Source organism: Salmo salar, chromosome ssa20 (genome assembly GCF_905237065.1).
Source record: "Salmo salar chromosome ssa20, Ssal_v3.1, whole genome shotgun sequence".
Taxonomy (NCBI): Eukaryota; Metazoa; Chordata; class Actinopteri; order Salmoniformes; family Salmonidae; genus Salmo; species Salmo salar.
In genome coordinates this window covers 8,145,285-8,173,182 of record NC_059461.1, presented here as the reverse complement: position 1 = coordinate 8,173,182, position 27,898 = coordinate 8,145,285, and the positions used below count along the sequence as shown (strand labels likewise).

Here is a 27,898-nt window from a genome sequence, read left to right as displayed (position 1 = left end):
TGTTTTGGAAACTTTTATTTTTAGTTGATCAGCAAAAGAGGAACTGCAAAAGGGATAGTGTAAATTGATTTCAGCTGTGAAAGCTGCAGATTGTACCATATGTGATACAACCAGGACATCCTCAAATAAAGATGGTCCACAATTTATATAGTTAAAATCATTTGATAGTTTTCATCAAGGATCAAGCCATGCAAAACTATTACATTCAGCGAGCTGGAAACATAGGCCTATTTGGGTGTGCAAAAGCCTGTAGGCCTATTCTGAGGCACATTCATAACCCGACTCCCAGACTAAAAGGAACATAATTCTGTCTCAACAAGCACATCGGATCTAATAAGATATTTCTGATATTATTGCGGACTCCTATTTTACCAATAAAATAACATGGACTTGCCCAGATAGCATCTGTCACTGCACATGAAGCCTAATTGGCCTTTAAGAACCTGGTCCCTGGCAGTGCCTGTCCAATGTGCTTTTTTTTGTATGTTAAAATGACAATGCACTGCTCTGAAAACAGTTTGCACCCTGCAATTTCCAGAATTGACTATGCTCGCTTATTGTGTCCCCTTTAAAATGCCAGGTGATATTGTGCAATGAGATCATTTGCTCATGACTCAAGAGTATAATATCATTATGAAATCCAACCATTTTGGAACGTTAGCTGTCATTGACTAGTAGGAACGATGGTAAAAGCAGGAGACAAGGGCTGTGTCCCAAATGGAACCTTAAACATGACTGCATTGGACCTTTTTATCTCAATATCAAATCATTTATGGGTAACAATTAAGTACCGTACTGTGATTGTTTTCATTTAAAAATGGTCAAAAAATAAACAAAGATAGCTTCTTAGCAAGAATTGTGCTTGACTATCTGGGAGTGGGGAGGGGAAAACTGGAAACTAGCTGTTATTGGCAGAGAGGTTTGGAACTCTTTCAGGTGGTCTTTTCAAACTGCTCTTACACTAAAAGGGCATCATCATAATTTTGTGACACTACCATGGAGTTTAGAGTGCTTGATGAGTGTGTGACCTTTTAGCTGCTGGTCCTTGTGCATGACTATTCCGAAGGCTTTCTGATGTCAGCTTGGTGATGATAATCAGCTACAGGCTGACTACAGTGTTGTCACTGTTCTGTTTATATCTCCCTGTGATGAGAACATAGGTGTGCAAAAGCTAGACAGATATCTTACTGTATTACTGTGAGAGCACTCCTTTTCAGATAAATAATAACACACAGAAAATCCACAAAAGCTGTACCTTAAACTGTCAACAAACAATTACTGGCATCTGGAAGATGCTGTAAGAAACAGTAGTTCAATGTATACAGTTGTTAACAGTAAAACGTTCAAACGTATCAACATCATTCTAGGATTCCCAGGGGCCATCTCCCTTTATCTGTTCTTTAGCTCTGGTCCAGGTCATTAGTGAGCGTTTCTCCACAAACACTCTCCACAACTCCCTGGACCAGAGATAACTGTTCACATGCTAAGACGTGGATCTATAAATACATTCAGACCCATTTCTTTATAAGAAATACTTCCCACTAAATGGAAGATATTCGTATAATTCTAAATAGCTATTTGCTGCAGCAAGACCTACTGTATAGCTACTCACATTCGGAAGATATCTTAACAACCAAAAGGGTTTAGTTTAAAAGAGTCATTTCAACAAAAAATGTAAACAAAAATAGCTGATTGCTTTCTCTTCAACCTATTCTGCTATGGAATACCCGGGAGTTCCTCTCTCCAACCAAATGTTGATCATTTGCAGGCATTCTTGTAATGAGTACACATCGCTGCTTTGAAGAAACATAGGCCTTTCGGTTAGCTACTGTACAACGTACATTCATTTACAGCAGTGACCACACTGACAGCAGTAAATGAAGTTTTGCTACTGGTGGTATGCAGTAGCGAAACCGCCAGAAGCTTATGTTGTTCGTACAGTACCAAATGGAACTTGATCCACACCTCACGCTCCTCTTATTCTTGTAACATACAGTAAATCAGCTCTGAACATAGGAGCAGCACCACTAGTTTAAGTGAGCAGGGTTAGTTAGTGTCAAGGCAACGCTTACTTATGAAAGAAATTAAAGAAAGTCGCACACCCCAATGATTTATGGGTAAAGAAAAAAAACAACTGTACCCATTAAATCATGTGCAACTTAATTTTTTCCCTTCTACATGCGTTCACTATTCAGTCTGCCAGTGCTCTCTGCGTTAGCCTTGGACCCCAGCTCCTTTCAGGAGTTGGGAGTCTGACGTGGGGGTGGTCTGCGCTCTGGAAGCCTGGATACGCCATTGATGTTGGCCTGTTTGGCCTCGTCTGGGTTTCCACCGAGGTCCTCACTCTGACCACACAGCTTCAGGGCTGTGATGAACACATCCAGGTCAAACGGGCCCCCTTGCCCCCTGGAGGGAAGCATCTGGAAGCGCTCATGGATCGACGAAGGAATCGGAGGTGACATTGACGGAGGAGAAGAGGGCAACAGAGAGGGAGGGGAGCGGGATGAGCCAGGTGGGCTGAGTGTGTCGTCCAGTCCAGCTGAGGGCCATAGGACCGGCGAACAGCAGTGGAAGAGGGGGGCGGGGAGGAGAGTGGGAGAGAGGGGCAGTGGGGGTGAAGGCAGGGGTGAAGGCAGGGGTTCCTGGGGCAGGCTGGGGGAGTGGAGGCGAGACTGAGTGCTCTCCACCCACCGAGATATCTCCTGGAACAGGTCCCCAGGCGGCTCCTCCACAGGCGGCTTCTCCACACTGGCCCCTCTAGGCTCAGGCACCGGCAGCTGTCTGTTCCTCTTCCAGTGAGACAGGTCCAGGATCAGTTTGGGCTCGGAGTAGTGCTGCGGTTTGTCTTCCCTCCACGCAATCTTATCTAGATAGGAAGGAGAGCCCACTTTGTAGTCACAGGAACGGTCACAGTCCAGCTCAGTATAGGCCCCGCCCCCACAAGCACGCTCCAGAGAGGAGTGGGAGTGGTCCAGGAAGCGCTCGGCAGAGCTGCTGTTGGAATACTTGCGAGGGTCCACCTGGGCCTCCTCCAACAAGGGGTTAGAGCCTGCCTTGGGATCCCTCAGGACCTCCTCCTCTGGGTCACCCACCTCCGAGACCCCAGGCAAGCACTGACACCCACCCTGCTGCTGCCAGCACAAGTCTGATGACAGGCTGGTCTCATACCTGCACAGTGGAATCAAAGTGCTTGTCAATGAAACATCTAAGTTGCCATTTCGATCTATTGTTGTGAAGAAAATGTTTGTTGTCTTTATACCCATTACATTTTCTCCTAATTTGTCACCACACACACACACACACACACACACACACACACACACACACACACACACACACACACACAATGAGAGATAAATGAATACGAAACTGAAATCACCTGGTAGACACTACAACTTATATTGAACAAAAATATAAATGCAACATGTAAAGTGTTGGTCCCATGTTTCATGAGCTGAAATCAAAGATCCCAGAAATGTTCCATACGCACAAAAAGCTTATTTCTCTCATTTTGTGCACAATTTTGTTTATATCCCTGTTAGTGAGCATTTCTCCTTTGCCAAGATAATCCATCCACTTGACAGGTGTGGCATATCAAGAAGCGGATTAAACAGCATGATCATTAAAAGGTGCACATTGTCCTGGGGACAACAAAAGGCCACTCTCAAATGTGCAGTTTTCTCACACATGTGCAATTGGCATGCTGACTACAGGAATATCTACCAGAGCTGTTGCAAGATAATTGAATTTTCATTTCTCTACCATGAGCCGCCTCCATCGTTTTAGAGAATTTGGCAGTGCGTCCAACCGGCCTCAACCACAGACCACATGTAACCACGCCAGCCCAGGACCTCCACACCCGGCTTCTTTACCTGCGGGATCGTTTGAGACCAGCCACCCTGACAGCTGATGAAACTGTGGGTTTGCACAACTGAAGAATTTCTGCACAAATGGTCAGAAACCGTCTCAGGGAAACTCATCTGCATGCTTGTCGTCCTCACCAGGGTCTTGACCTGGCTGCAGTTCTGTGTCGTAACCGCCTTCTGTCGGCAAATGCGCACCTTCGATGCCCATTGGCATGTTGGACAAGTGTGATCTTCACGGCTGAATCCCAGATTCAACTGTACCGGGCAGATGGCAGACCGTGTATGGCGTCATGTGGGCGAGCAGTTCTTCCACGGCCTGCATACTCAGACATTTCACCCATTGAGCATGTTTGGGATGCTTCGGATCGACGTGTACGACAGCGTGTTGTAGTTCCACTAATATCCAGCAACTTCACACAGCCATCGATGAGGAGTGGGACATTCCACAGCCCAAAATCAACAGCCTGATCAACTCTTTGCAAAGGAGATGTGTCGCACTGCAAGAGGCAATGGTGGTCACAAAAGATACTGACAGGGGCGTGGATCAGAAAACCATTTTTTTAAAGGTATCTGTGACCAACAGATGCACATCTCTATTCACAGTCATGTGAAATCCATAGATTACTGAATTTATTTAAATTGACTGATTTCCTTATATTAACTGTAACTCAGTAAAATCGTTGAAATTGTTGCAGGTTGCGTTTACAACATATCTACAAGCCCTCAGTCCAGCTTCTCTCAGCCTATTGCGGACAGTCTGAGCACTGATGGAGGGATTGTGCATTACTGGTGTAACTCGGGCAGTTGTTGTTGCCATCCTGTACCTGTCCCGCAGGTGTGATGTTCAGATGTACCGATCCTGTGCAGGTGTTGTTACACGTGGTCTGCCACTGCGAGGACAATCAGCTGTCCGTCCTGTCTCCCTGTAGCGCTGTCTTAGGCATCTCACAGTACGGACATTGCAATTTAGTCCTCATGCTCCCTTGCAGCATGCCTAAGGCACGTTCACACAGATGAGTGGGGACCCTGGGCATCTTTCTTTTGGTGTTTTTTAGAGTCAGTAGAAAGGCCTCTTTAGTGTCCTAAGTTTTCATAAAAGTGACCTTAATTGCCTACCGTCTGTAAGCTGTTAGTGTCTTAACGACCGTTCCACAGGTGCATGTTCATTAATTGTTTGTTTCATTGAACAAGCATGGGAAACAGTGTTAAAACCCTTTACAATGAAGATCTGTGAAGTTATTTGGATTTTTACAAATTATCTTTGAAAGACAGGGTCCTGAAAAAGGGAAGTTTTTTTTGTTGTTGCTGAGATTAGATGTATCTCTATGGCTGACACACACTAGCCTGGTCCCAGATCTGTTTGTGCTATCATGTCATCTCCTTGTCACTAGTTGACATGACAGCACAAACAGATCTGGGACCAGGCTAGACACACACCTGTCCCAGTGAGAGCTAAAGGCCTGGCTGTGACTGTGGCCAGGCTCCGTGATTAGGCTATCATCCAGCTCGTCCTCTATGCGGAAGGGCTGGGGCGACATGGGCTCGTCCTGAGGAAATGAGTACTGCTGCAGGAAGGGATGGGACAGGGCCGCTTCTGCCGTCAACCGGTCCATGGGGTTAAAGGTCAAGATACGCTCCAGAAAATCAATGGCTAGTGGAGAAAGAGACGTGAACGGAGAATAGAAAATGGTTTCAAATGATGTGCATACGTGGCTGCAAGTAATGCCATATCGCATCAGGAATAAATATTTTTTTTCTCTAGGAATAGTAGGCAACAAGTCAGTTAGACACGCGTGTTCGTGATTTTTAGCATAAAACAGTTATCGTTTAAGGGAGAACAAAGGCTCCATCTAATTCTCTACCCTCCATCCCGCTCACCATCCGCCTCCACCTCAGGGATCAGCTCCCTAAATGACCTCTTGACCTTCCAGCCATGGCTGACATAAGTGGGCATGACCTGCAGAAGATCCAGGCGGTCCTCTTCCCTCAACACAGGCACTGTGTCCAGGATCAGCTGCATCTGTTCCAGTTCATGGGCTCCTGCAGAGCAGCCAGGAGGAATCAGGCAGGAAGACACAGAGTACCAGGAGTAAAGAAGCATATCAATCAAATCATGATTCCAAAACTACAAAAGGTCATTTTCATGAAGAAAAATGGAGGTGCCTTGTTTAACTGTCCGAAAGTATTTCTGTGGTAGAAGTTAAGAAATTGTTAAAGGCTAGTGTTGAAATTGAGGTTAACTTAGAAGTAGAAGTATTTTTAAAGACTGGTATTAAGATGGTTGGAGCAGGCTAGTGGGAAAAGAAAAGCTACACCCTCATGACTAACGAGCTACTGACAAGGTCATGGACCACATACTTTTATCCAGACCTAATTATTCAGTATCTGTACATGACCAAATTAATATTAAACAATGACACCAAAAGCCTAAAGAAACTGTCTTAAAATGCTTATATAATGTGAGCACAAAAAGCTTTTTTTTTTGTTTTGTTTCTGTTCAAGTCTCCAAATGAGCGGTTTTTCTTTCGACTTCAGCCAGTGCAATCGTAACAGCAGTGGGAGCTATAATGACACTGTCACTGCGAGACAGCATAAAAGCTCAGCTCTGTCCCAACTGGCACCCGATTTCCTATAGTGCACTACTTTTAACCCTGGTTAAAAAAAAAATGTGTGCACTACATAGGAAGTAGGGTGCCATTTGGGAGACACCCATATGCTGGATCATTTTGCTTCTAATAATTACTCTTATTGACACTATTAAGCAGGTCAGATAGAGAACAGACATGCAAATGGAAATGTCTGTATTATACATCCCCGTAAACAAAGTATACCATCTCTTCACAACATCAAAAAGATCCTGGACAGACAAATAGACTGTACTGCCCAACAGCATAAAAACAAAATGGGCACTACCCAGTTTATCTGAATCATTAAATCTCTCATATCATATTCACGCCTCTCCACTTCAATAGACCTCTTACCTGCAAAGAGCATGCGTCCCGTTAGCATCTCTGCGAGGATGCAGCCAGCTGCCCACATATCGATGGCCTTGGTGTAGTTGTTGGGAGAGAGCAACAGGCGTGGAGATCGGTACCATTTAGTCACCAAGCCCTCTGACAGGTAGCCCTGGCCAACACACACAGACAACAGCACACACAGGGTAAGCATAACAAGTCAATTAATACGTAGAAGGTTCTCTAACGTTGTACATTTTTAATGGCTCTTTTGCTAAGATATTTTGAGGGCATTTTTACAGCTGCCCCCAATTCTTTACGCTCACACTTTACCGGTAGGCTATAGAAGACAGTTTTCTTCTTCATGTCAGTTACAATGTTGAGAAATATATCCAAGTATGGTGGAACAGAATGTCAGAGAAAAAGCATTTGTGAAAATGTATTACTGCACCTTCCTCCTTTGAAGTGGTCCTCTTTCACTATTCTGCCTAATGACACACCGGCTTCATCTCTTTATCACTTTATCGCCTCTTTTTTTATTTAGAACATCCATTACACCCACACAAATCATTTGCTTTACTATCATTGTGGGGACTTGAAATTGATTTCCATTCAAAATCCTAACCATAAACCTAACCATAATTGTCCCCCTAACCCTAAACCTAACCCCTAAGGCTAAAATAGCCTTCGTCTTCATGGCGACCAGGGAAATGTCCCCATGAGGGAGAATTTTCATGTTTTACAATCCTTGTGGTGACTTTTCCGGTGAGATTATGAAAAACACAGCCACTGGACTGAGACCAACATCCACTGCGACCAACCTCTGCAGGATCTTGAATTGAATTTGATTATTGCGTTACACAACCCCAGTGCAAGGCAAGCATCCCCTGTCCTCTCTGTCCCTCCACTCTCTGCCAATGGTTAACGGAGCACTGTTCAATGTTTGATGAGAAGCAGCTGAGACAGCCTTAGGACCACACAACCTCCCCCTCTCTCTCCAACTCTCCTTCGTTTCACTCCTCCCTCCCTCTCACATACACCCTCCATCCTTCTCTCCTCTCTCACCTCCTCCCACTCTCCAGGTGATTAATAATTAAATAGGGTTAGCTCAGCAGGCGGAGAGATTCAGTTAGGCCTCCTCCTATACCCTTTGCTGCAGCCCCTCTTCTGTGACTAAGCAACCTGTCAAATCTCTGCTTATTGTCCAAAAGCACAGTTTAGTCAGTCACTGATGGTTCCAAAAATCAGATTTACAATTATAGGTGCATTGTTGTGCATTGTTGCCGTTACTATAGGCCCTGGTCAAAAGTAGTCCACTTAATAGGGAATACGATTCCATTTGGGACACATCCTATGTCTATATTTGACAGTAACGAAATGGTGGTAGGCGTTGTTAGCACTTCAAATCAAAGCATCTGTCATTATGACAAATTTGGCAACAAAAGAAATGGTATAGCACCATTGAGGAGAGATTGGCACTGATAATGAAAACAAACGTAATGCTTAAGGAAACCTGCCAACCCTCTGTCACAGGCTGACATGCTTACCTTCACGAGCGCAGCGGCACACTCACAGGTCAATTGAAACGATATGAACAATTCAAACAGCCTGTCAAATTCCTCTCCACGTCGGAGGCTGACGACAAATCCCTGACGTCTTTTCGTTGTTGTGTCTGCTGCTAAGGTCTTTGCAACTTTACATTTAGGATTAAATATTCTTCAAATGGTGGCACTATCATGCATCCTCCACATTTACCAAACAAGGACTATCCCAGCAGCTGTAGTGAGCATTGGCCTGTCAGCCTCTCTCTATAGAATAACTATCTTCAAAGTAATGACTCCTCTTGTCCTCTTGTAGGGAGGTCGGCTGGATTAGTTTTCCCTTCAATATGTGACCATGACTCTGGATTGGTCAAGGACTGGATCTCCGTCACTCTGTTCGCGACAAACTGTTTCCATTTCTGAGCTGAGCTGCAAATCCAATGCAGCACGATCATCGAGTCTGTCCACATCTTGATCTGTTTTTCGTCCATTTTCAGTGTGGTCATCAGGTTGTTTTGCTAGTCTCGCTCCAGTCACAGCTCCCATGAGCTCCAGGCGTGGCAGCGTCATTTTCTTGAGTGGGGCTACCCTGGACTTGGATGCGACTAGACTTGTTGTTACCCGGTCTTGTGATTCACCTTGCAAGTAAGCTACGGCACTGTAAGCCCTTTCACTTGCATCACAGAACACGTGTAGTTTCAGGGTGTGGCTGTTCTGTGGCCGCATGTCTGTTCTGTACCACCTTGGTATGGTGAGCTGGTGTAACTGGGGTAGTTCTGAACACCACTGTTGCCATTCTCGTGTCAGATCAGGTGGTAATTCTTCGTCCCAGCTGAGTCCCCTCTCCCACATCTCCTGGAACATGCACTTGATCCTGATGGTGAAGGGGGTCAGGAAACCAAGAGGGTCGAAGATACGTGCAGAGGACAGCAGAACACTTCTCTTTGTGTTTTCCCTTTGCTTTAGAATGCTCAGTAGCGGCCTGAGGTCAAACACAAAGTCATCTGTTTCCGGTCTCCAAACTAAACCTAAAACCTTCAGCACTACTCCTTGTGTTTCTAGCGTCAACGGGTGGTCAGTTGTCATACTCTCCTCCCATTTTATTTTCAATTCAGGAGAGTTGATCATCCACTTGCAGAGGTCCATGCCTGCAATCGACAGCATTCGCGTTGCAGTTGTTGTCACAAGGTAAGCCTCTTCAACATTGTGTGAACTTGCAATGAAGTCATCTACATAGAGTGACTCTCTCAGTATCTCTACAACTTCTGGTTGTTCGGTTTCATATTGTTTCAGGTGCTTCCTGATTGTAGCTGCCAGCAAGAATGGACTTGGGGAAGCTCCAAATACCACTCTTTTCATCCTCAGCACATGCAGCTCCTCTTCATCTTCTCCCTTTGGTGGGCCGGTGAGCCATAGAAATCTCACGGCGTCTCTGCTAGGGATATCTGCAGGAAAGCCTTCTTGATGTCTGCCATGAATGCGATCTCATGTAGTCTGAACTTAATCAGAACGCTGAGCAGATCCGGATTCAGGTTCGGTCCTGTGAGTAGACAGTCATTGAGGGATGGACAGCCATCTTCATGGGACGAGGCATCAAACACCACTCTCAGTTTTGTCGTCACCTTATCTTCTCGGAGTACTGCATGGTGATGTAAGTAGTATTTTACGTTGTCTGCGCTTGATGCGTTGTCCTTGGGCACGTCCTCTGCCATATCCTGTTGTAAGTAGTCCTCTACTACTTCATTGTATCTGCTGTACAACGTCACATCCTTCTTCAGTCTTTTCTTCAGACCTTCAAACCGTGTCTTGGAGTTCTGGCATTTCTCGTTTCCATGGCAACTCCACGTGGTATCGCCCATCTTTGAAGGTGGTTGTTTCCTCAAACTTCTGTAGAGCCTCGTTTTCCTCTGTTTTTTCTCGCTTATAATACCCAGAGACTCAAGCTTCCAGAATGCATGCAGTTGTTTGGAGACTAGTGTGTCTTCATCAAGTGGGATGAACATACAGGTTGCCTCGGCGACACTTGACATGGACACGGGTCCCTGCACCGACCATCCAAAAGGTGCTCTCTAAAGCAACCAGCGTCTCCGTCAGTCGCTCCACTCTGCCTGATACTATCTGCCAGTAGTAGTCTGCTCCTATCAGGACAGAGAGTTCAGGATCATTGTCATCTCCTGGAAAGTCCGCGAGCTGCAGTACCTTTCTATTGAGCTCATGTTGAATCTGTTCACCAGGAACCTTCATCACAGCTGTGCACACGTGTGGAGTTTCAATTGCCTCTCTCTCTATTCTCTGCGGTTTGTCCCAGACGTTCTCCAAGATGACTTTCACTATGTTGCGTTGGGGCGTTGCTGGAGCAGAGGGGCCAAACGTGTGAAGAGTGAGTGCCTCTTGTCTGATTACTGGTAGCTTCAAGCCCTTCACAAGGTTTTCATGTATGAAGCTTCTCTGACTGCCTCCATCTAGTAAGCAACGAGCTATCTTCCTGCCCGATGGGCCTTCTACCCATGCCTTTGCCGTTTGTAGCAACACAGTGTTCTGTCCATCTGGTTTCATCTTCACTGAATGGGGAATAACTGAGGAAACAGCAGCATCTGCAGAAACAGTAGGGGGTTGCACCGCACTCCTCTTACTGGTACACACAGCAATGTGATGTCTGCTTCCACATGTTGCACATGACACATCTTTGACTTTACAGAATTTTGCTATGTGTTTCTGTCCTAAACATACAAAGCATCTTCCCATTTTCTTTAGTTTCTCTTTGCGTGTAGCAATATTGTGGTCCGGGCAGTTTTCTGATTTGTGGTCTGCACTGTCACAGAATAGACAGTTTTGTTCCTTCTGGCTGGCTGTATGCAGTGCCGCAGCAGATGGCATGTTGGGTCTTTTTGTTTTCATTTCATTGGAGGAGCATGACTTGTTCCATGGTTTGCTCTCTTTCTGTTGGTTGCATGAACTTCCTTCTGTAGGAAACTGGCGATCTCAGCCACTTTCCATTCATCATCTACTCACCTCTGACGACTATAGTCAAGAGCTATGTCCTCTGGAATCATCTGCAGTAAGATTGGGCATAGTAGGCTTCCATAGGTTTCTGACACTACACCCAGTGATTCCAAGCTCCTAATCTGAATTTCACATTCATCATATAGCTGCCTCAATGCATTTAGGTCAGAGTATTTCTTCACAGGAGTGAGATTCAGCAGCTTTGACATGTGAGCACTAATCCCAAGATCTTTCCTTCCAAATCTGCTCTTGAGCAGAGCGATTGCGTCATCATAGTTACTGTCTGTTAACATCAGTCCTGCTACTGCCTTTGCAGCTGGTCCAGTGAGATATGTTTTCAGATAGGTAAACTTCTCTTTATTACACAGTGAATCATTGTTGTGAATAGCGGTCTCATACTGGCTCCAAAACTCCTGCCACATACTGACATCTCCATAGAATTTTTCAATAATCAACTTTGGTAGCCTTACTGATTGTGAGTTAGCATCACTCACCCGTGCTGGTAGTGGATTGAGGTCCTGTTTTTTCTTTATCACTCGTTGTGCACGGCTCTTCAGCATGATAACGCGCTCTTTGTAATCCTCCATGCATGCAATCTCCACCTCCAATCCGTCCAATGGCGTTAACTGTTCAATTCCACGATCAAGTTCAGACAAGCTGTCCTCCTTAGCTGATAGCAATTCCAACAATGTACTCAAGTGATCGGTATCCGAATTTGACTGGGTTATTTCCACGTCAATCTGATTCAAAATCCGTGTTGTGGCACCTCGAATGGTACCCTGCTTTCGTCTCATTCTTTCTGCTTCATGCCGACGTTCCTCCTCAGCCATTTCAGCCGCTTCATCCCTACAATCTTCGTCGCAGCTCATACTTTTCCCGGGTTTCGGCACCAAAATATAGAATAACTATCTTCAAAGTAATGACTCAGGACGTTGGGTTTGAAACGAAAGCTTCTTTTTGTAATAATACTGGTTCACGTTATACTTAACAACTTTAGATTGTACAAACAATAAAAGTAAGTTGCTAGCGAAAAGTCAGGATAATCACTTGTCCTAACATAACTGGCTCTCTCCTGTCGCAAGGCATTCTGGAACTTGCAGTCAAAAGCGTAATTCAATACTAACCAATACAACAAAATATGTATGTAGTTCTCAAATAACTGTAAAGAAAATATCTTTAGATACAGCTCAATGAATTAACTTCAACATTAACTCTGTAACACATTAAAGTTACACTCTCTCAGTAAGCATGGCATAGGAAGAACCGGAGACGCTACGGTTGCGAAATTGACACCCTATATAGTGCACTACTTTTGACCAGAGCCACAAAGACTCTAGTCATAAGTAATGCACTATAGGGAATAGATGTGCTGCACTAGTGCACTATAAAAGTGTTGAAGTCTAGCTTGAAATACACTTATTCATGTTAACATAATAAAACTGATTGATTCCTTTACATTCCTTCACATGTATAATGAATGTACAGTTGAAGTCGGAAGTTTACATAAACCAAATACTTTTAAACTCAGTTTTTCACACTTCCTGACATTTAATCCTGGTAAACATTCTCTGTCTTTAACAATGTAAAGGCAATACTACCAAATACAAATTGAGTGTATGTAAACTTCTGACCCACTGGGAATGTGATGAAAACTAACTGAAGAATCACCACTTTATTATAATAACGTGAAATGTCAGAATAATAGTAGAGAGAATGATTTATATCAGCTTTTATTTTTTCCATCACATTTCCAGTGGGTCAGAAGTTTACATACAGTCAATTAGTATTTGGTAGCATTGCCTTTACATTGTTTAACTTGGGTCAAACCTTTGTGGTAGCATTCCACAAGCTTCCCACAATAAGCTGGGTGAATTTTGGCCCATTCCTCCTGACAGAGCTGGTGTAACCGAGTCTGGTTTTTAGGCCTCCTTGCTCGCACACGCTTTTTCAGTTCTGCCCAGAAATGTTCTATAGGATTGAGGTCAGGGTTTTGTGATGGCCACTCCAATACCTTGACTTTGTTGTCCTTAAGCCATTTTGCCACAACTTTGGAAGTATGCTTGGGGTCATTGTCTATTTGGAAGACCCATTTGCGACCAAGCTTTAACTTCCTGACTGATGTCTTGAGATGTTGCTTTAATATAACCACATAATTTTCCTACCTCATGATGCCATCTATTTTGTGAAATGCACCAGTCCCTCCTGCAGCAAAGCACCCCCATAACATAATGCTGCCACCCCCGTGCTTCACGTTTGGAATGGTGCTCTTCGGCTTGCAAGCCTCCCCCTTTTTCTTCCAAACATAGCGATGGTCATTATGGCCAAACAGTTCTATTTTTATTTCATCAGACCAGAGGACATTTCTCCAAAAAGTACAATTTTTGTCCTCATGAGCAGTTGCAAACCGTAGTCTGGCTTTTTTATGGCGGTTTTGGAGCAGTGGCTTCTTCCTTGCTGAGCGGCCTTTCAGGTTGTGTCAATATAGGACTCGTTTTACTGTGGATATAGATACTTTTGTACCCGTTTCCTCCAGCATCTTAACAACAGCAAAGGACCTTGTGCTGGGATTGATTTGCACCAAAGTACGTTCATCTCTAGGAGACAGAATGCGTCTCCTTCCTGAGCGGTGTGACGGCTGCGTGGTCCCATGGTTTTTAAACTTGCGTACTATTGTTTGTACAGATGAACATGGTACCTTCAGGCACTTGGAAATTTCTCCCAATGATGAAGCGGACTTGTGGAGGTCAGTAATTGTTTTCTGAGGTCTTCGCTGATTTCTTTTTATTTTCCAATAATGTCAAGCAAAGAGGCACTGAGTTTGAAGGTAGGGGTTGAAATATATCCACAGGTAAACATCCAATTGACTGAAATTATGTCAATTAGCCTATCAGAAGCTTCTAAAGCCATGACATCATTTTCTGGAATTTTCCAAGCTGTTTAAAAGGCACAGTCAACTTTGTGTATGTAAACTTCTGACCCACTGGAATTGTGATACAGTGTGAATTAATATGTCTGTAAACAATTGTGTCATGCACAAAGTAGATATCCTAACCGACATGCCAAAACTATAGTTTTAACAATAAATGTGTGGAGTGGTTGAAAAACGAGTTTTAATGACTCCAAGCTAAGTGTATGTAAACTTCTGACTTCAACTGTATATGTTGGGGTCAATGGAGGGTGGATAAGAAGTAGGTGTATGGAAAGTTACTGAGTGAGGAAGGGGGAGTGCAGAAAGTTTACAATCTGTTAAAACATGGTATTGTTAAATCTCATGGCTCCTAAGGAGGGGGGCAAAGGGCAACAGTTTGGTTTCAGTCACTGATAAGGTAGGACAGCCGTGGAGTAGGGAGGAGTGAGGAATTTGGGCCAAGGTCAGGACAGATGCAGTGAGGAGGAACAGTCAGTCCTGTCACACACATACATTTCCACACCCATGAATGTTCTAGCAGGAGGCTATACCAATGAGAGGAATCAATTAAGTTCCTGACTAGCAACAGAGATGTATTGGCTGTGTAGAAGTGCAAGGAGTTGACTCCGGCTCGTAGGAGGGTATAAATATATGTGTTTGTGTAAACATGTCTTTGTATTTGCAGCTGTTTGACCCAGTGGGGGAATACACTTGGTTTGAGCTTTTCCTAGTCATCTGTTTGAATTTTTACACTGTTTGTTTAGAACCTAACAAAGGGAATAGGGTGCCATTTAGGACACACCCTGTATCGCTCTCCTCTGAATCAACACAGGCCTGTCAGAGGAGTTCAGTACTGAACATTCTGTTCCACTCAGAGAGAGGTAGCTAGGTACACATTATGTACATGGCTGTCTGGACTGAGGAGTAGCGACAGTGCATTCAGAAAGTAATGACCCCTTGACTTTTCAACATTTTGTTACATTACAGCGTTATTCTAAAATGTTTTTAAAATGTTTTTTTCCATCATCAATCTACAAACAATACCCCACAACAATGAAGCAAAAATAAACCACTTTTTAGAACTCTTTGCAAAATTTGAAATCACATTAACCTAAAGATTCAGACCATTTACTCAGTACTTTGTTGAAGCACCTTTGGCAGCGATTACAGCCTAGAATATTCTTGTGTATGACGCTACAAGCTTGGCACACCTGTATTTGGGGAGTTTTAATATTTTAAAAACATTTTAGAATAACGCTGTAACGTAACAAAATGGTGAAAAAGTCAAGGGGTCATTACTTTCTGAATGCACTGTCGCTACTCCTCAGTCCTCAGAGCCAGTCAAGCTCTGTCAGGTTGGATGGGGAGCGTCGCTGCACAGCCATTTTCAGGTCTCTCCAGAGATGTTAGATCGGGTTCAAGTCCGGGCTCTGGCTGGGCAACTCAGGGACATTCAGAGACTTGTCCCGAAGCCACTCCTGCGTTGTCTTGGCTGTGTGCTTAGGGTTCTTGTCCTGTTGGAAGGTAAACCTTCGCCTGAGGTCCTGAGTGCTGTGGAGCAGGTTGTAATCAAGGATCTCTTTACTTTGCTCCGTTCATCTTTCCCTCGATCCTGACTAGTCTCTCAGTCCCTGCCGCTGAAAAACATCCCCACAGCATGATGCTACCACCACCACCATGCTTCACCATAGGGATGGTGTCAGGTTTCCTCCAGACGTGATTCTTGGCATTCAGGCCAAAGAGTTCAATCTTGGTTTCATCAGACCAGAGAATCTTGTTTTTCATGGTCTCAGAGTCATTGTGCCTTTTGGCAAATTCCAAGTGGACTGTCATGTGCCTTTTACTGAGGAGTGGCATCTGTCTGGCTACTCTATCATAAAGGCCTGATTGGTGGAGTGCTGCAGAGATGGTTGTCCTTCTGGTAGGTTCTCTCATCTTCACAGAGGAATTCTGGAGCTCTGTCAGAGTGCCAATTGTGTTCTTGGTCACCTCCCTGACCAAGGCCCTTCTCCCCCAATTACTTATTTTGGGCAGGCTGCCAGCTCTAGGAAGAGTCTTGGTGATTCCAAACTGCTTCCATTTAAGAATGATTGAGGCCACTGTGTTTTGGGGGACCTTCAATGCTGCAGAAATGTTTTTGTACCCTTCCCCAAACCTGTGCCTCGACACAATCCTGTCTCGGAGCTCTATGGACAATTCCTTCGACCTCACGGCTTGGTTTTTGCTCTGACATGCACTGTCAACTGTGGGACCTCATACAGTGCCTTGCAATTGTATTCACCCCCCTTGGTATTTTCCCTATTTTGTTGCATTACAACCTGCAATTTAAATTGATTTTTATTTGGATATCATGTACTGGACATACAGAAAATAGTCCAAATTAATGAAGTGATATGATTTTTTTTATTGTTTCAAAAAATTAAAAAGATATTAGACTGAAAAGTGGTGCATGCATATGCATTCACCCCCTTTGCTATGAAGCCCCTAAATAAGATCTGCTGCAACCAATTACCTTCAGAAGTCACATAATTAGTTAAATAAAGTCCACCTGTGCGCAATCTAAGTGTCACATGATCTGTCACATGATCTTAGTATATATGCACCTGTTCTGAAAAGCCCCAGAGTCTGCAACACCACTAAGCAAGGGGTACCACCAAGCAAGCGGCACCATGAAGACCAAGGAGCTCTCCAAACCGGTCAGGGACAAAGTTGTGGAGATGTACAGATCAGGGTTGGGTTATAAAAAAATATCTGAAACTTTGAACATCCCACGGAGCACCATTAAATCCATTATTAAAAAATTGAAAGAATATGGCACCACAACAAACCTGCCAAGAGAGGGCCGCCCACCAAAACTCACAGACCAGGCAAGGAGGGCATTAATCAGAGAGGCAACAAAGAGACCAAAGATAACCCTGAAGGAGCTGCAAAGCTCCACAGCGGATATTGGAGTATCTGTCCATAGGACCACTTTAAGCTGTACACTCCAGTGCTGGGCTTTATGGAAGAGTGGCCAGAAAAAGCCATTGCTTAACTTCACTAGGGTAGGGAGCAGTATTTTCACGGCCGGATGAAAAACATACCCAAATTAAACGGCCTACTACTCGAGCCCAGGAACTGGAATATGCATATTATTAGTAGATTTGGTTAGAAAACACTCTGAAGTTTCTAAAACTATTTGAATGATGTCTGAGTATAACAGAACTCATATGGCAGGCAAAAAACTGAGAAAAATCTAAGCAGGAAGTGAGAATTCTGGTGCTTGTAGTCCTTTCAAGTCTTGCCAATCGAACACACAGTGACTAAGGATTCATTTTGCACTTCCTAAGGCTTCCACTAGATGTCAACAGTCTTTAGAACCTTGTTTGAGGTGTCTACGATGAACAGAGACCCGACTGGAAGGCTGGGAAGTTGGTAACCCAAGGAATGACATTACTTCATTGGTGCGCGTTCATTAGAGTGTTAGCTCTGTTCCAAAACCTTTTTCAAGACACAGGAACCGTCCGGTTGAAATATTACTGAATCTTCACGTTCTATAGGCCCTAAAGATTGATGTTTTACAACGTTTGAACGAACGTAAATACAATTTTTTAAACTTTGCCGTGTCATTTCCCTCGCGCGCCCTACATTTGGAGTACCTTACTGAACGCGCAAACAACATGGAGTTATTTGGACATAAATTATGGATTTTATCAAACAAAACAACATTTTGAGTACCTGGGATCCCTGGAAGTACCTTCTGATGAAGATCATCAAAGGTAAGTGAATATTTCTAATACTATTTATTAATTTAGATGACTCCAACATGGCGGCTATCTGAATCGCCTAGTGTTTTTTTCTGAGCTCAGTACTCAAGATTATTGAAAAGTGTGATTTCCCAGTAAAGCTATTTTGAAATCTGGCAATGCGGTTGCATTCAGGAGATGTTAATCTATAATTCTTTGAATGACAGTTTAATATTTTATCAATGTTTTTGACAAGTATTTTTGTAAATTGTGGTGCCGATTCACCGGCAGTATTGGAGGCAAAATATTTTCTGAACGTCACGCTGCAATGTAAAATGCTGTTTTTATATATAAATATGAACTTTATCGAACAAAAAAAATGCATGTATTGTATAACATAATGTCCTAGGAGAGTCATCTGATGAAGATCGTCAAAGGTTAGTGCTTCATTTAGCTGTGTTTTGTGTATTTGTGATGCATGCTAGTTGCTTAGAAAATGGCTGTGTGATTATTGTGTCGATGTACTCTCCTAACATAATCTAATGTTTTGCTTTCGCTGTAAAGCCTTTTGGAAATCGGACAACGTGGTTTGATTCAGGAGAAGTGTATCTATAAAATGGTGTAAAATAGTCCTATGTTTGAGAACTTTGAATTATGACATTTTGTGGTTTTAAATCTGGCGCTCTGATTTTTCACTGGCTGTTGAATAGGGTGGGACGATTTTGTTTCCTTCCCTAGAGAGGTTAAAGAAAGAAATAAGCAAACACGTTTGGTGTTCACCAAAAAGCATGTGGGAGACTCCCCAAACATATGGAAGAAGGTACTCTGATCAGATGAGACTAAAATTGAGCTTTTGGCCATCAAGGAAAACGCTTTGCTTGCCGCAAACCCAACACCTCTCATCACCCCGAGAACTTCATCCCCACAGTGAAGCATGGTGGTGGCAGCATCATGCTGTGGGGATGTTTTTCATCGTCAGGGACTGGGAAACTGGTCAGAATTGAAGGAATGATGGATGGCGCTAATTCTTGAGGGAAACCTGTTTCAGTCTTCCAGAGATTTGAGACTGGGACAGAGGTTCACCTTCCAGCAGAACAATGACCCTAAGCATACTGCTAAAGCAACACTCGAGTGGTTTAAGGGGAAACATTTAAAAAGCCCAGACCTCAATCCAATTGAGAATCTGTGGTATGACTTAAAGATTGCTGTACACCAGCAGGAACCCATCCAACTTGAAGGAGCTGGAGCAGTTTTGCCTTGAAGAATGGGCAAAAATCCCAGTGGCTAGATGTGCCAAGCTTATAGAGACATATCCCAAGAACTGTAATTGCTACAAAAGGTGGCTCTACAAAGTATTGACTTTGTCTTATTTATTGTTTGCTTCACAATAAAAAATATTTAGCATCTTCAAAGTGGTAGGCATGTTGTGTAAATGAAATGGTACAAACCCCCCAAAATATATTTTAATTCCAGGTTGTAAGGCAACAAAATAGGAAAAATGCCAAGGGGGGTGAATACTTTCGCAAGGCACTGTATAGACAGGTGTGTGCCTTTCCAAATCATGTCCAATCAATTGAATTTACCACAGGTGGACTCCAACCAAGTTGTAGAAACATCTCAAGGATGATCAATGGAAACAGGATGCACCTGAGCTCAATTTTGAGTCTCAAAGCAAAGGGTCTAAATACTTTCCAAATGCACTGTATGTGAATAGACGTTGTTCGAACATGATGGAACGAGGGCAGGCTGAATGAAACAGGGAGAACAAGGTTGTGTCCCAAATGACACCCCATTCCCTATACAGTGCATTACTTTGGACCAGGATCCAAAGAGCATTATGTAGGTATTAGGGTGCCATTTGGAACACAACCTTGCTCTTCCTGTTCCATTCAGCCTCCCCTCGTTCCCTTATGTCCGAACAACGTCTATTCACATAGCTACTCTGAACTCCTCTGACAGGCCTGTGTTGATTCAGAGGAGACATAAAAGGTTATTTTCCTGCTTCCTAATAGGAATAGTCCCAGGTTATTCCTTCTTTTCACTCTAGCATCCATACAACCTGATTTTTATCCTGACAAAGGCGTAAGGGTTTGATGTCCTAATCAGCTGTTGCAACTAACACATTTCACCCATACTCTGATAATGGGTAAGCGAGGCCAGGCCAGATGTGTAGTTGATACACTGACTGCTCTATAGCTGGCCTGTCTCAGCCCAACTATGCACAATCCACTGCATAAGAGCAGCATAGATGCTTTTTTCTGCTCGACTTCACGCAGAGCACAGCACTGCCCATTGTTATTTTGGCTACAATCCTGCTCACAGCCTGAGCCATCTCTTTCCCCTGTCTACACCGTGCTGCCCCGAGATCAGATCACTGGGTCTGGGCCCGGCGAGGACAAAGCTTCCCTTCCACTGGGCCCTCGCTGGGCTACTAGTGTTACAGTGTTCCACCACAATAATAAAGCAGTACAATAGATCAGTACATTGTCACATGAATCTCCCAGAAGCTTATCCCCAAAAAACAGACAGGGAAATCATTCTATTTGATTACTGGGTAACTTAAAATCGGGTTACGTTATGAAAGCGCATCTCTAGCACTAGCTATAGACGGATGATAATGCAGTCATTTCCATTTATGCAAGGCAGAGAATCATTAAAGTCTACACAAGGCAACAGAGTTGATGCATGTGACTTGGTGCTAGGATATATTCATACACGCACCACGACCACACAGAAACGTGCACAACGAGGCATCTTAATATGGGTAGAACGCTGTATCGTTTGGAAATGCAGTACAATTGTGTTTTTTTATGTCTCTGCCTTACATGTTTTTCCCTAGCTTTTTCTGGTCAGGTCACATGGTTAGGAAAAACTCCTGGGCCCTAATTCATGAAGCGTCTTAGAGTGCTGATCTAGGATACATTTTGCATTTCAGATAATGAATACAACATGGACAGCTGGGACCTGATCCTAGACCAAAACTCCTACTCTGAGGCTTTATGAATACTGACCCCGAGCTAGCTGTTCCCTTCTAACTGCAGCCCACTTTAACTATAGTCTCACCTTATGGGAGTAGTGTGGGTCAACGATTCTGGCCAGGCCAAAGTCGCCGATCTTGAGCAGTAACTGGTCTGTGTTGAGGAAGATGTTCGCTGGTTTGAGGTCGCGGTGCAGCACGTTGGCTGAGTGGATGAACTTGAGGCCTCGAAGGAGCTGGTAGAAGAGCAGAGTGGTGTGCCCGCTAGGAAGTGGCCCCTGCTCCAGCAGGTGAGCTAGGTCCATCTCCATGCACTCCTGGACGATGTACAGGGCGCTCAGCTGGGCTGGGTCGCGATGAAGCGGGCGGCCGTGGGGGCCCAACACCTCGTGCACGCGCACCACGTTCTCGTGCTGCAGGCGCCGCGTGATCTTGACCTCCCGCAGGGCGTGCTTCACGCTGACCACGTCACGCATCACCAGCTTCTTCACAGCCACCCGTTGGCCGCTGCGCTTGTCCACAGCGGACAGAACCAGACCAGTGGTCCCGCTGCCCAGGGGCCGGGGGTCTATGAAGACGTCCCCCAGGTCAAAGCCGTGGAGGAACAGTGGGGAGTCCTGTTTGGCCATGGCTCAGGTGACCTCCACCAGTTATTGCATGACGAGGTAAAAAAATCTGAAAGGATGGTACATGATTTGACAAAGCAAATAAAAGGAACTGGAGTCATACATACACATAAGAAAAATAATCCCATCTGTAAAATGGTCATTATTTCAAATAGAAATGTGTTTTATAATAGCATAGATCAACATGCATGGATTGAATTGCTTTTCCTGCAATAAGCTCCATAGAATTTCAAGTGTATCACTCTTGAACAAAGTGAATATAACAACGTGTACAGTAGTCAAGCTTGTTCCATCTTCCTCAGATATCAGAGATAGTAGAGCAAGTGATGAGACTCTACACCCCGGTGCAGGGCACGTGTTGCCATAGCAACGCCCCAACTGTGCCTGCTACAGATAGAAGCATGGGATGGCAGAGGCAGACACTCGGTACTGGTCTCTAATCCTAGCTGAGCGATCCCAGCTCAACTCCCCCTGGGGAAATGAGCCGAGAGTTACATTCACAGAGATTGTAGTGGATCCCGCTCCTTCCATAGCAGTCTATCAGTCAATTAGTAACTTGCCCATTCCAACCACCCCTGGCCGATATTCCCAAACTTCCCACTCAATCCCGGTTTTGTGGCATTGAGTTAATGAGTGTCCATGGAATCCCTCAGCCTGTGGCTAGAGCTGTAGCATGGCCCTGCCTCCCTCTGGACTCTGGATACTGCTGTTTGCCACCATTACCACCTGCTGCTTCTGCAACAGAGGGGGGAGATAAAGCAAGTTATGCATGAAAAACAAAGATGATATCCTATGTGCCGCATTTTAATGTAGACTGCCTGGTGATAACGCACAATTCACTTCTTTGCCTCTCATTCACACAGAACTCCTACTTGGTGTCATGTTATCCCTACCTAATATAATAGATGCAAGGAACAGATAGCATAGCTTATGTATAGGCCTACCTGATGTTTATATGGGATGTCAGAGCCCATCTACTGCATAGCATAGTCTAGTGGAAGAACAAATCTAGACATCACCACATTCTAATTATTATTTTTAACATTGAAATTACTTAATGGTTAGATATATTATATAATTATAACAAGGGGTAGTAGGCAATTACTGGGGTACAAATATCACAACTCAATAACAGATCATGTTTGGCCTATTAAATTCATTGACATCTGAAGCCCAGATCATTTATAAAATGAATGTGCTCCATTTGTATATTTTTGTATATAGACCTACTCAGTTCAAACCTGACAAATGTGCTCAAGAAAACGATTTTATGCCATAGCCCATCAGTAGAAAATACAATGCTCTTGTTCTATTTTAAAATAGGCTTTTCCCTCAATGGAAACAAAGATAGGCCTATTGACACTGGATCTATTTCAAAGGTATAGAGCAGGGTACCCCAACTGGCAGCCAATGGGCCGAATTTGGCCTGCGGGTGATTTTATTTGGCCCCCTCAAGTTTTCTGAGCAAAACATAATATTTGTAAAAATGTTGACATAAAATACTGGAAAAACAGCTCCAAGTTATTAAACATTTGGAAATCTGTTACAAAATATTCCCAAACATAGAGATATGATTCTATACAAATGTAAGCAAGATTTGAAATTATTACATTTAAGTCAAATATTATATCTGTTTGGGCTTCTTGCGGTCCATTTTCTTTCCCATTTTTTGCCTTTTGTAACACAGGCATAAAGTCTATAGGCTTATTACATAGTTGATTAAGGTATTTGTATCACAGGAGTTTGGTGGCACCTTAATTGGAGAGGATGGGCTTGTGGTAATGGCTGGAGCGGAATCAGTGGAACGGTATCAAACACATCGTTTGATGCCATTCCATTATCTCCGTTACATCCATTATCATTAGTCGTCCTCCCCTCAGCAGCCTCCACTGATTTGTATGTTTATTAACCAGTCTAGCCTGTAGATCCACAAGTAATAGAAGTTGTAATATATGCCAAAGAAACACTAGGCCTATGACAGAAAATATGGGATCAATTTCAGTTACCTGTTGTTATTCTATATGTTATTTATTATGGCCATTTTATAGGCTAATATTACAGTCATTAAAAATATACACTATATATACACACAAAAGTATGTGGACACCCCTTCAAATTAGTGGATTCAGCTATTTCAGCCACACCCGTTGCTGACAGGTGTATAAAAATCAAGCATACAGCCACGCAATCTCCATAGACAAACATTGGCTGTAGAATGGCTTTACTGAAGAGCTCAGTGACTTTCAACGTGGCACCGTCATAGGATGCCACCTTACCAACAAGTCAGTTTGTCAAATTTCTGCTATGCTAGAGCTGCACCGGTCAACTGTAAGTGCTGTTATTGTGAAGTGGAAACATCTAGGAGCATCAACGGCTCAGCTGCGAAGTGGTAGGCCACACAAGCTCACAGAATGGGACCATCGAGCGCTGAAGCATGTAAAAAAAAAAGTCTGTCCTCGGTTGCAACACTCACTACCGAGTTCCAAACTTCCCTCTGGAAGCAACATCAGCATAAGAACTGTTTGTCGGGAGCTTCATGAAATATGTTTCCATGGCTGAGCAGCTGCACACAAGCCTAAGATCACCATGCGCAATTGGAGTGGTGTAAAGCTCGCCGCCATTGGACTCTGGAGCAGTGGAAACACCTTCTCTGGAGTGATGAATCACGCTTCACCATCTGGCAGTCCGACGGACAAATCTGGGTTTGGCGGATGCCAGGAGAACGCTACCTGCCCCAATGCATAGCGCCAACTGTAAAGTTTGATGGAGGAGGAATAATGGTCTGGGGCTGTTTTTCATGGTTCGGGCTAAGCCCCTTAGTTCATTCTAGACGATTCTGTGCTTCCAACTTTATGGCAACAGTTTGGGGAAGCCCCTTTACTGTTTCAGCATGACAACGCCAGGGGCGGAAATCCCGGGGGGATGGGGGGGACACGACCCCCCCCATCCTGGGAAAAATATGATTTGTCCCCCCCAATATATCACTGAAACATAACTATGTAATTTAAGTAATATTAATAATACGCAATGAAAGCAATTGTGCTGATTATAGACACTTAATAGCGTGTTTTTAAGTTTCAAAAGATTGCGACCCCCCCGCCCTTTGCCTCACAATGGTTTGATCCACTGCCAGTTCCTTAGCTTGCTACGTAACTGCCGTGAGGTTCATCCAGTCAATCGCGCACACACACACTAGCTGAATATGCAGAGCTAGCGCGCAAATATTAACTATTAAGCTAGCTAGTACCTATTCCATTTATGTGGCGTCATCAAAGATGGAATCAGCATGCAGATGATGTAAGTTAGTGCTTCAAAGTCCCTGTGATAAGGTTAGCAATAAACTGAAGTCCAAACTGAACAGAACTACACTCTCTTCTACCATTGTCTTAAATATATTTAATGGTCTCGTTGCAAAAGCTAAATTGTCGCAAGGGAACTTTTATTTATTTATTTTATTTCACCTTTATTTAACCCGGGTAGCAAAGATTATAGCAAACACCACTGAAACTGAATTGGTGCTTGCTAGCTTTGCAAATTCAGCTATTGTTGGAAGCCAGCCAATATGAAACAAACTATTAAAATTACAAAAGGTTGCAGCATATGTTGTGTAAATGGTAAAGTCATACAGCTGTCAACTCTTGTCATTTTAATCCGTTTCACATTTGCTAGCTACCTTTTAGATCGAAGCCCATATAGAATGATTGAAGATGATAGAAGCCCATCTCCTACTGTAAATAACCTACACACTGTGTGTGTGTAGCCAGCCAGCCAGCCAGGTAGAAAAATGGCAGAAAAATAAAAGACGGACATCAGAGTATTTTTCAATACACCAAAACGCATAGTAAGAACCCTAGTAGCCTAATATCTCAAAGACTAGTTGATAAAATGTTCATAAGAAAGAAATTAAATTCTAATGGAAATGTTTCACAATGATGTCATTAGGCAGAGCAGGCAACAGATGGCACACAGACAGCAGAGTTGGGGACAGATATGCAGGGACAGACTGGCAGAGACAGGGAGTCTCAGGTAAGTTTGTTGAGTCTTTGTTTGGCAACATTATGAAAGGTTCTCAATTTTTTTGACTTGTAAAATAGGAACATAATTGGAAAATGCCATGGATACCCCCACTCTCAACTTAAACTGGTGACTGAACTAAGATTTGTTAAAGGCAATGGTATTGCTGTTGTGATTAGTTGTGTAGTTTTGGGTACCGGTAGTTAGGAGTACGGCAAACAGCTTATTTCTTTGGTTCCTCAATATACATTTACCATATTACAATGTAGGCTATGTGTTACAGCACTACTTTTGGTGTCCCCCTCAGGAATTGTTCTTGAGAAAATTTCATGTAATTGTCCCCTCCAAAGTGGATATCAGATTTTCGCCCCTGGACAACGCCCCCGTGCACAACGCCAGGTCCATACAGAAATGACCTCAACTCCATCGAACACCTTTGGGATGAATTGGAACCGACTGCGAGCCAGGCCCAACATCAGTGCCCGACCTCACTAATGCGCTTGTGGCTGAACGGAAGCAAGTCTCCGCAGCAATGATCCAACATTTAGTTGAAAGCCTTCCCAGAAGAGTGGAAGCTGTTGGCAGCAAATGGGGGGGACCAACTGTCAATCAATGCCCATTTTGGAATGAGATGTTCGACGAGCAGGTGTCCACATACTTTTGGTCATGTAGTGTTTTTTTGTTGTTGGTTATAGGCTAGGCTACTGTAGCACAATGCATCGGGCTGCATCATTGTGTGTGGTGGTGGCTACATTGTAACGCCCTTATCGCAACAAGAAACATTCAAAACCTCGAAAAGGTAAAAAAAAAAGGAAAAGATGCAGTAAAAGTGTCATTCCCGAATTTCTTGGGACGTGAAAACCTCTGATGGACATGGGCCAGTAGCCAGCCTTTTGCTCAGCGAGCGTAGCGTTATCTTTATCTATCGGCCCATCCATTGAAAACTACAAAATGCACAAGCAAGAGAGCACTCACCATATAGCATATGCTAGGATGAACATCGCAGCCTGTCGCAAGAGGTGGGAGGAAAAAAAACATCTGTGGATGTTTTCGCCAATTATCCTAGTCTATTTGACTGTCAAAAATAAAGTATGGAATCAGTCAGCGGGACTGTGACCAAGATTGTGGTTACCGTAGGTATCCGCTAATTGCACAAAAGTATTTATTTAGGAATAGGATACAACCATTTTTTTTAATCTGCTCCGGTAGTCTGCGCACAGGCTGGTGAAGGCTGCACTATGAATTATTGAGTGGTGCTCTCTTTCTTTCGGTACTTCCCACACCGAGCGTTGTAACCTCTTCTAAAACACAAACTCCACCACGGCGCCCCCCGATATGACGTCACGTTCGCAGCTGTCAATCAATGTCTCTGACACCTGCTGAAGCGCCCGCCATCCCATAGCCCTAGCAGAAGAAAAAAAAACTATTCTCTGATATAGCCTAGCTATATCTAACAAAATATAATTATGAAATGGTCTATGTTTGCACGCAATGCAATGGCTATGTGTATCCTTAATCCAAAACCAATTCCACCAAGAATAGAAGTGTCACTCATGATTCTCATATGATCTCACTTAGACCACAGCCCTTCAGTCAACCATTCAGTTATACCAGGAAGGAACACAAGTCCAGAATGTAACTGATTAACTTTCCTAATATTGAGTTGCACCCCCTTTTGCTCTCAGAACAGCCTCAATACGTTGGGGCATGGACTCTACAAAGTGTTGAAAGCATTCTACAGGGATGCTGGCCCATGTTGACTCCAACGCTTACCACAGTTTACATGGGAAACTGTTGAGCATGAAAAACCAGCAGCGTTGCAGTTCTTGACACACTTAAGCCAGTGCGCCTGTCACCTATATCTTTTGTCAAATCAATTCAAATGTATTTATATAGTCCTTCTTACATCAGCTGATATCTCAAAGTGCTGTAGCGAAACCCAGCCTAGAACCCCAAACAGCAAGCAATGCAGGTGTAGAAGCACGGTGGCTAGGAAAAACTCCCTAGAAAGGCCAGAACCTAGGAAGAAACCTAGAGAACAACCAGGCTATGAGGGGTGGCCAGTCCTCTAGCTGTGCCGGGTGGAGGTTATAACAGAACATGGCCAAGATGTTCAAATGTTCATAAATGACCAGCATGGTCAAATAATACAAATCACAGTAGTTGTCGAGGGTGCAACAGGTCAGCACCTCAGGAGTAAATGTCAGTTGGCTTTTCATAGCCGATCATTGAGAGTATCTCTACCGCTCCTGCTGTCTCTAGAGAGTTGAAAACAGCAGGTCTG

The 27,898-nt window shown here is 43.8% G+C and overlaps 1 protein-coding gene across 3 annotated transcripts; it reads right to left on the bottom strand.

The window, feature by feature from the left end:
* Positions 1-27,289, bottom strand: LOC106580168 (mitogen-activated protein kinase 4). 3 transcript variants are annotated; one of them, XM_014160925.2, is made up of 7 exons: positions 26,590-27,289; positions 21,874-22,335; positions 21,061-21,649; positions 6,848-6,992; positions 5,745-5,906; positions 5,304-5,517; positions 1-3,168 (listed from the first exon to the last, which is right to left on the bottom strand). In XM_014160925.2, the coding sequence occupies exons 3-7, from the start codon at positions 21,601-21,603 to the stop codon at positions 2,238-2,240; spliced, it is 1,995 nt and encodes a 664-aa protein (XP_014016400.1). In that variant the 5' UTR covers positions 21,604-21,649; positions 21,874-22,335; positions 26,590-27,289; the 3' UTR covers positions 1-2,237. The 3 variants fall into 3 exon arrangements, with proteins under 3 accessions (XP_014016400.1, XP_014016402.2, XP_014016403.1); XM_014160927.2 differs by lacking the exons at positions 21,061-21,649; positions 21,874-22,335; positions 26,590-27,289 and adding an exon at positions 11,859-12,877; XM_014160928.2 differs by lacking the exon at positions 5,304-5,517 and having other exon boundaries at positions 2,828-3,168; positions 21,061-22,335.
* Positions 27,290-27,898: the final 609 nt, after the last annotated feature.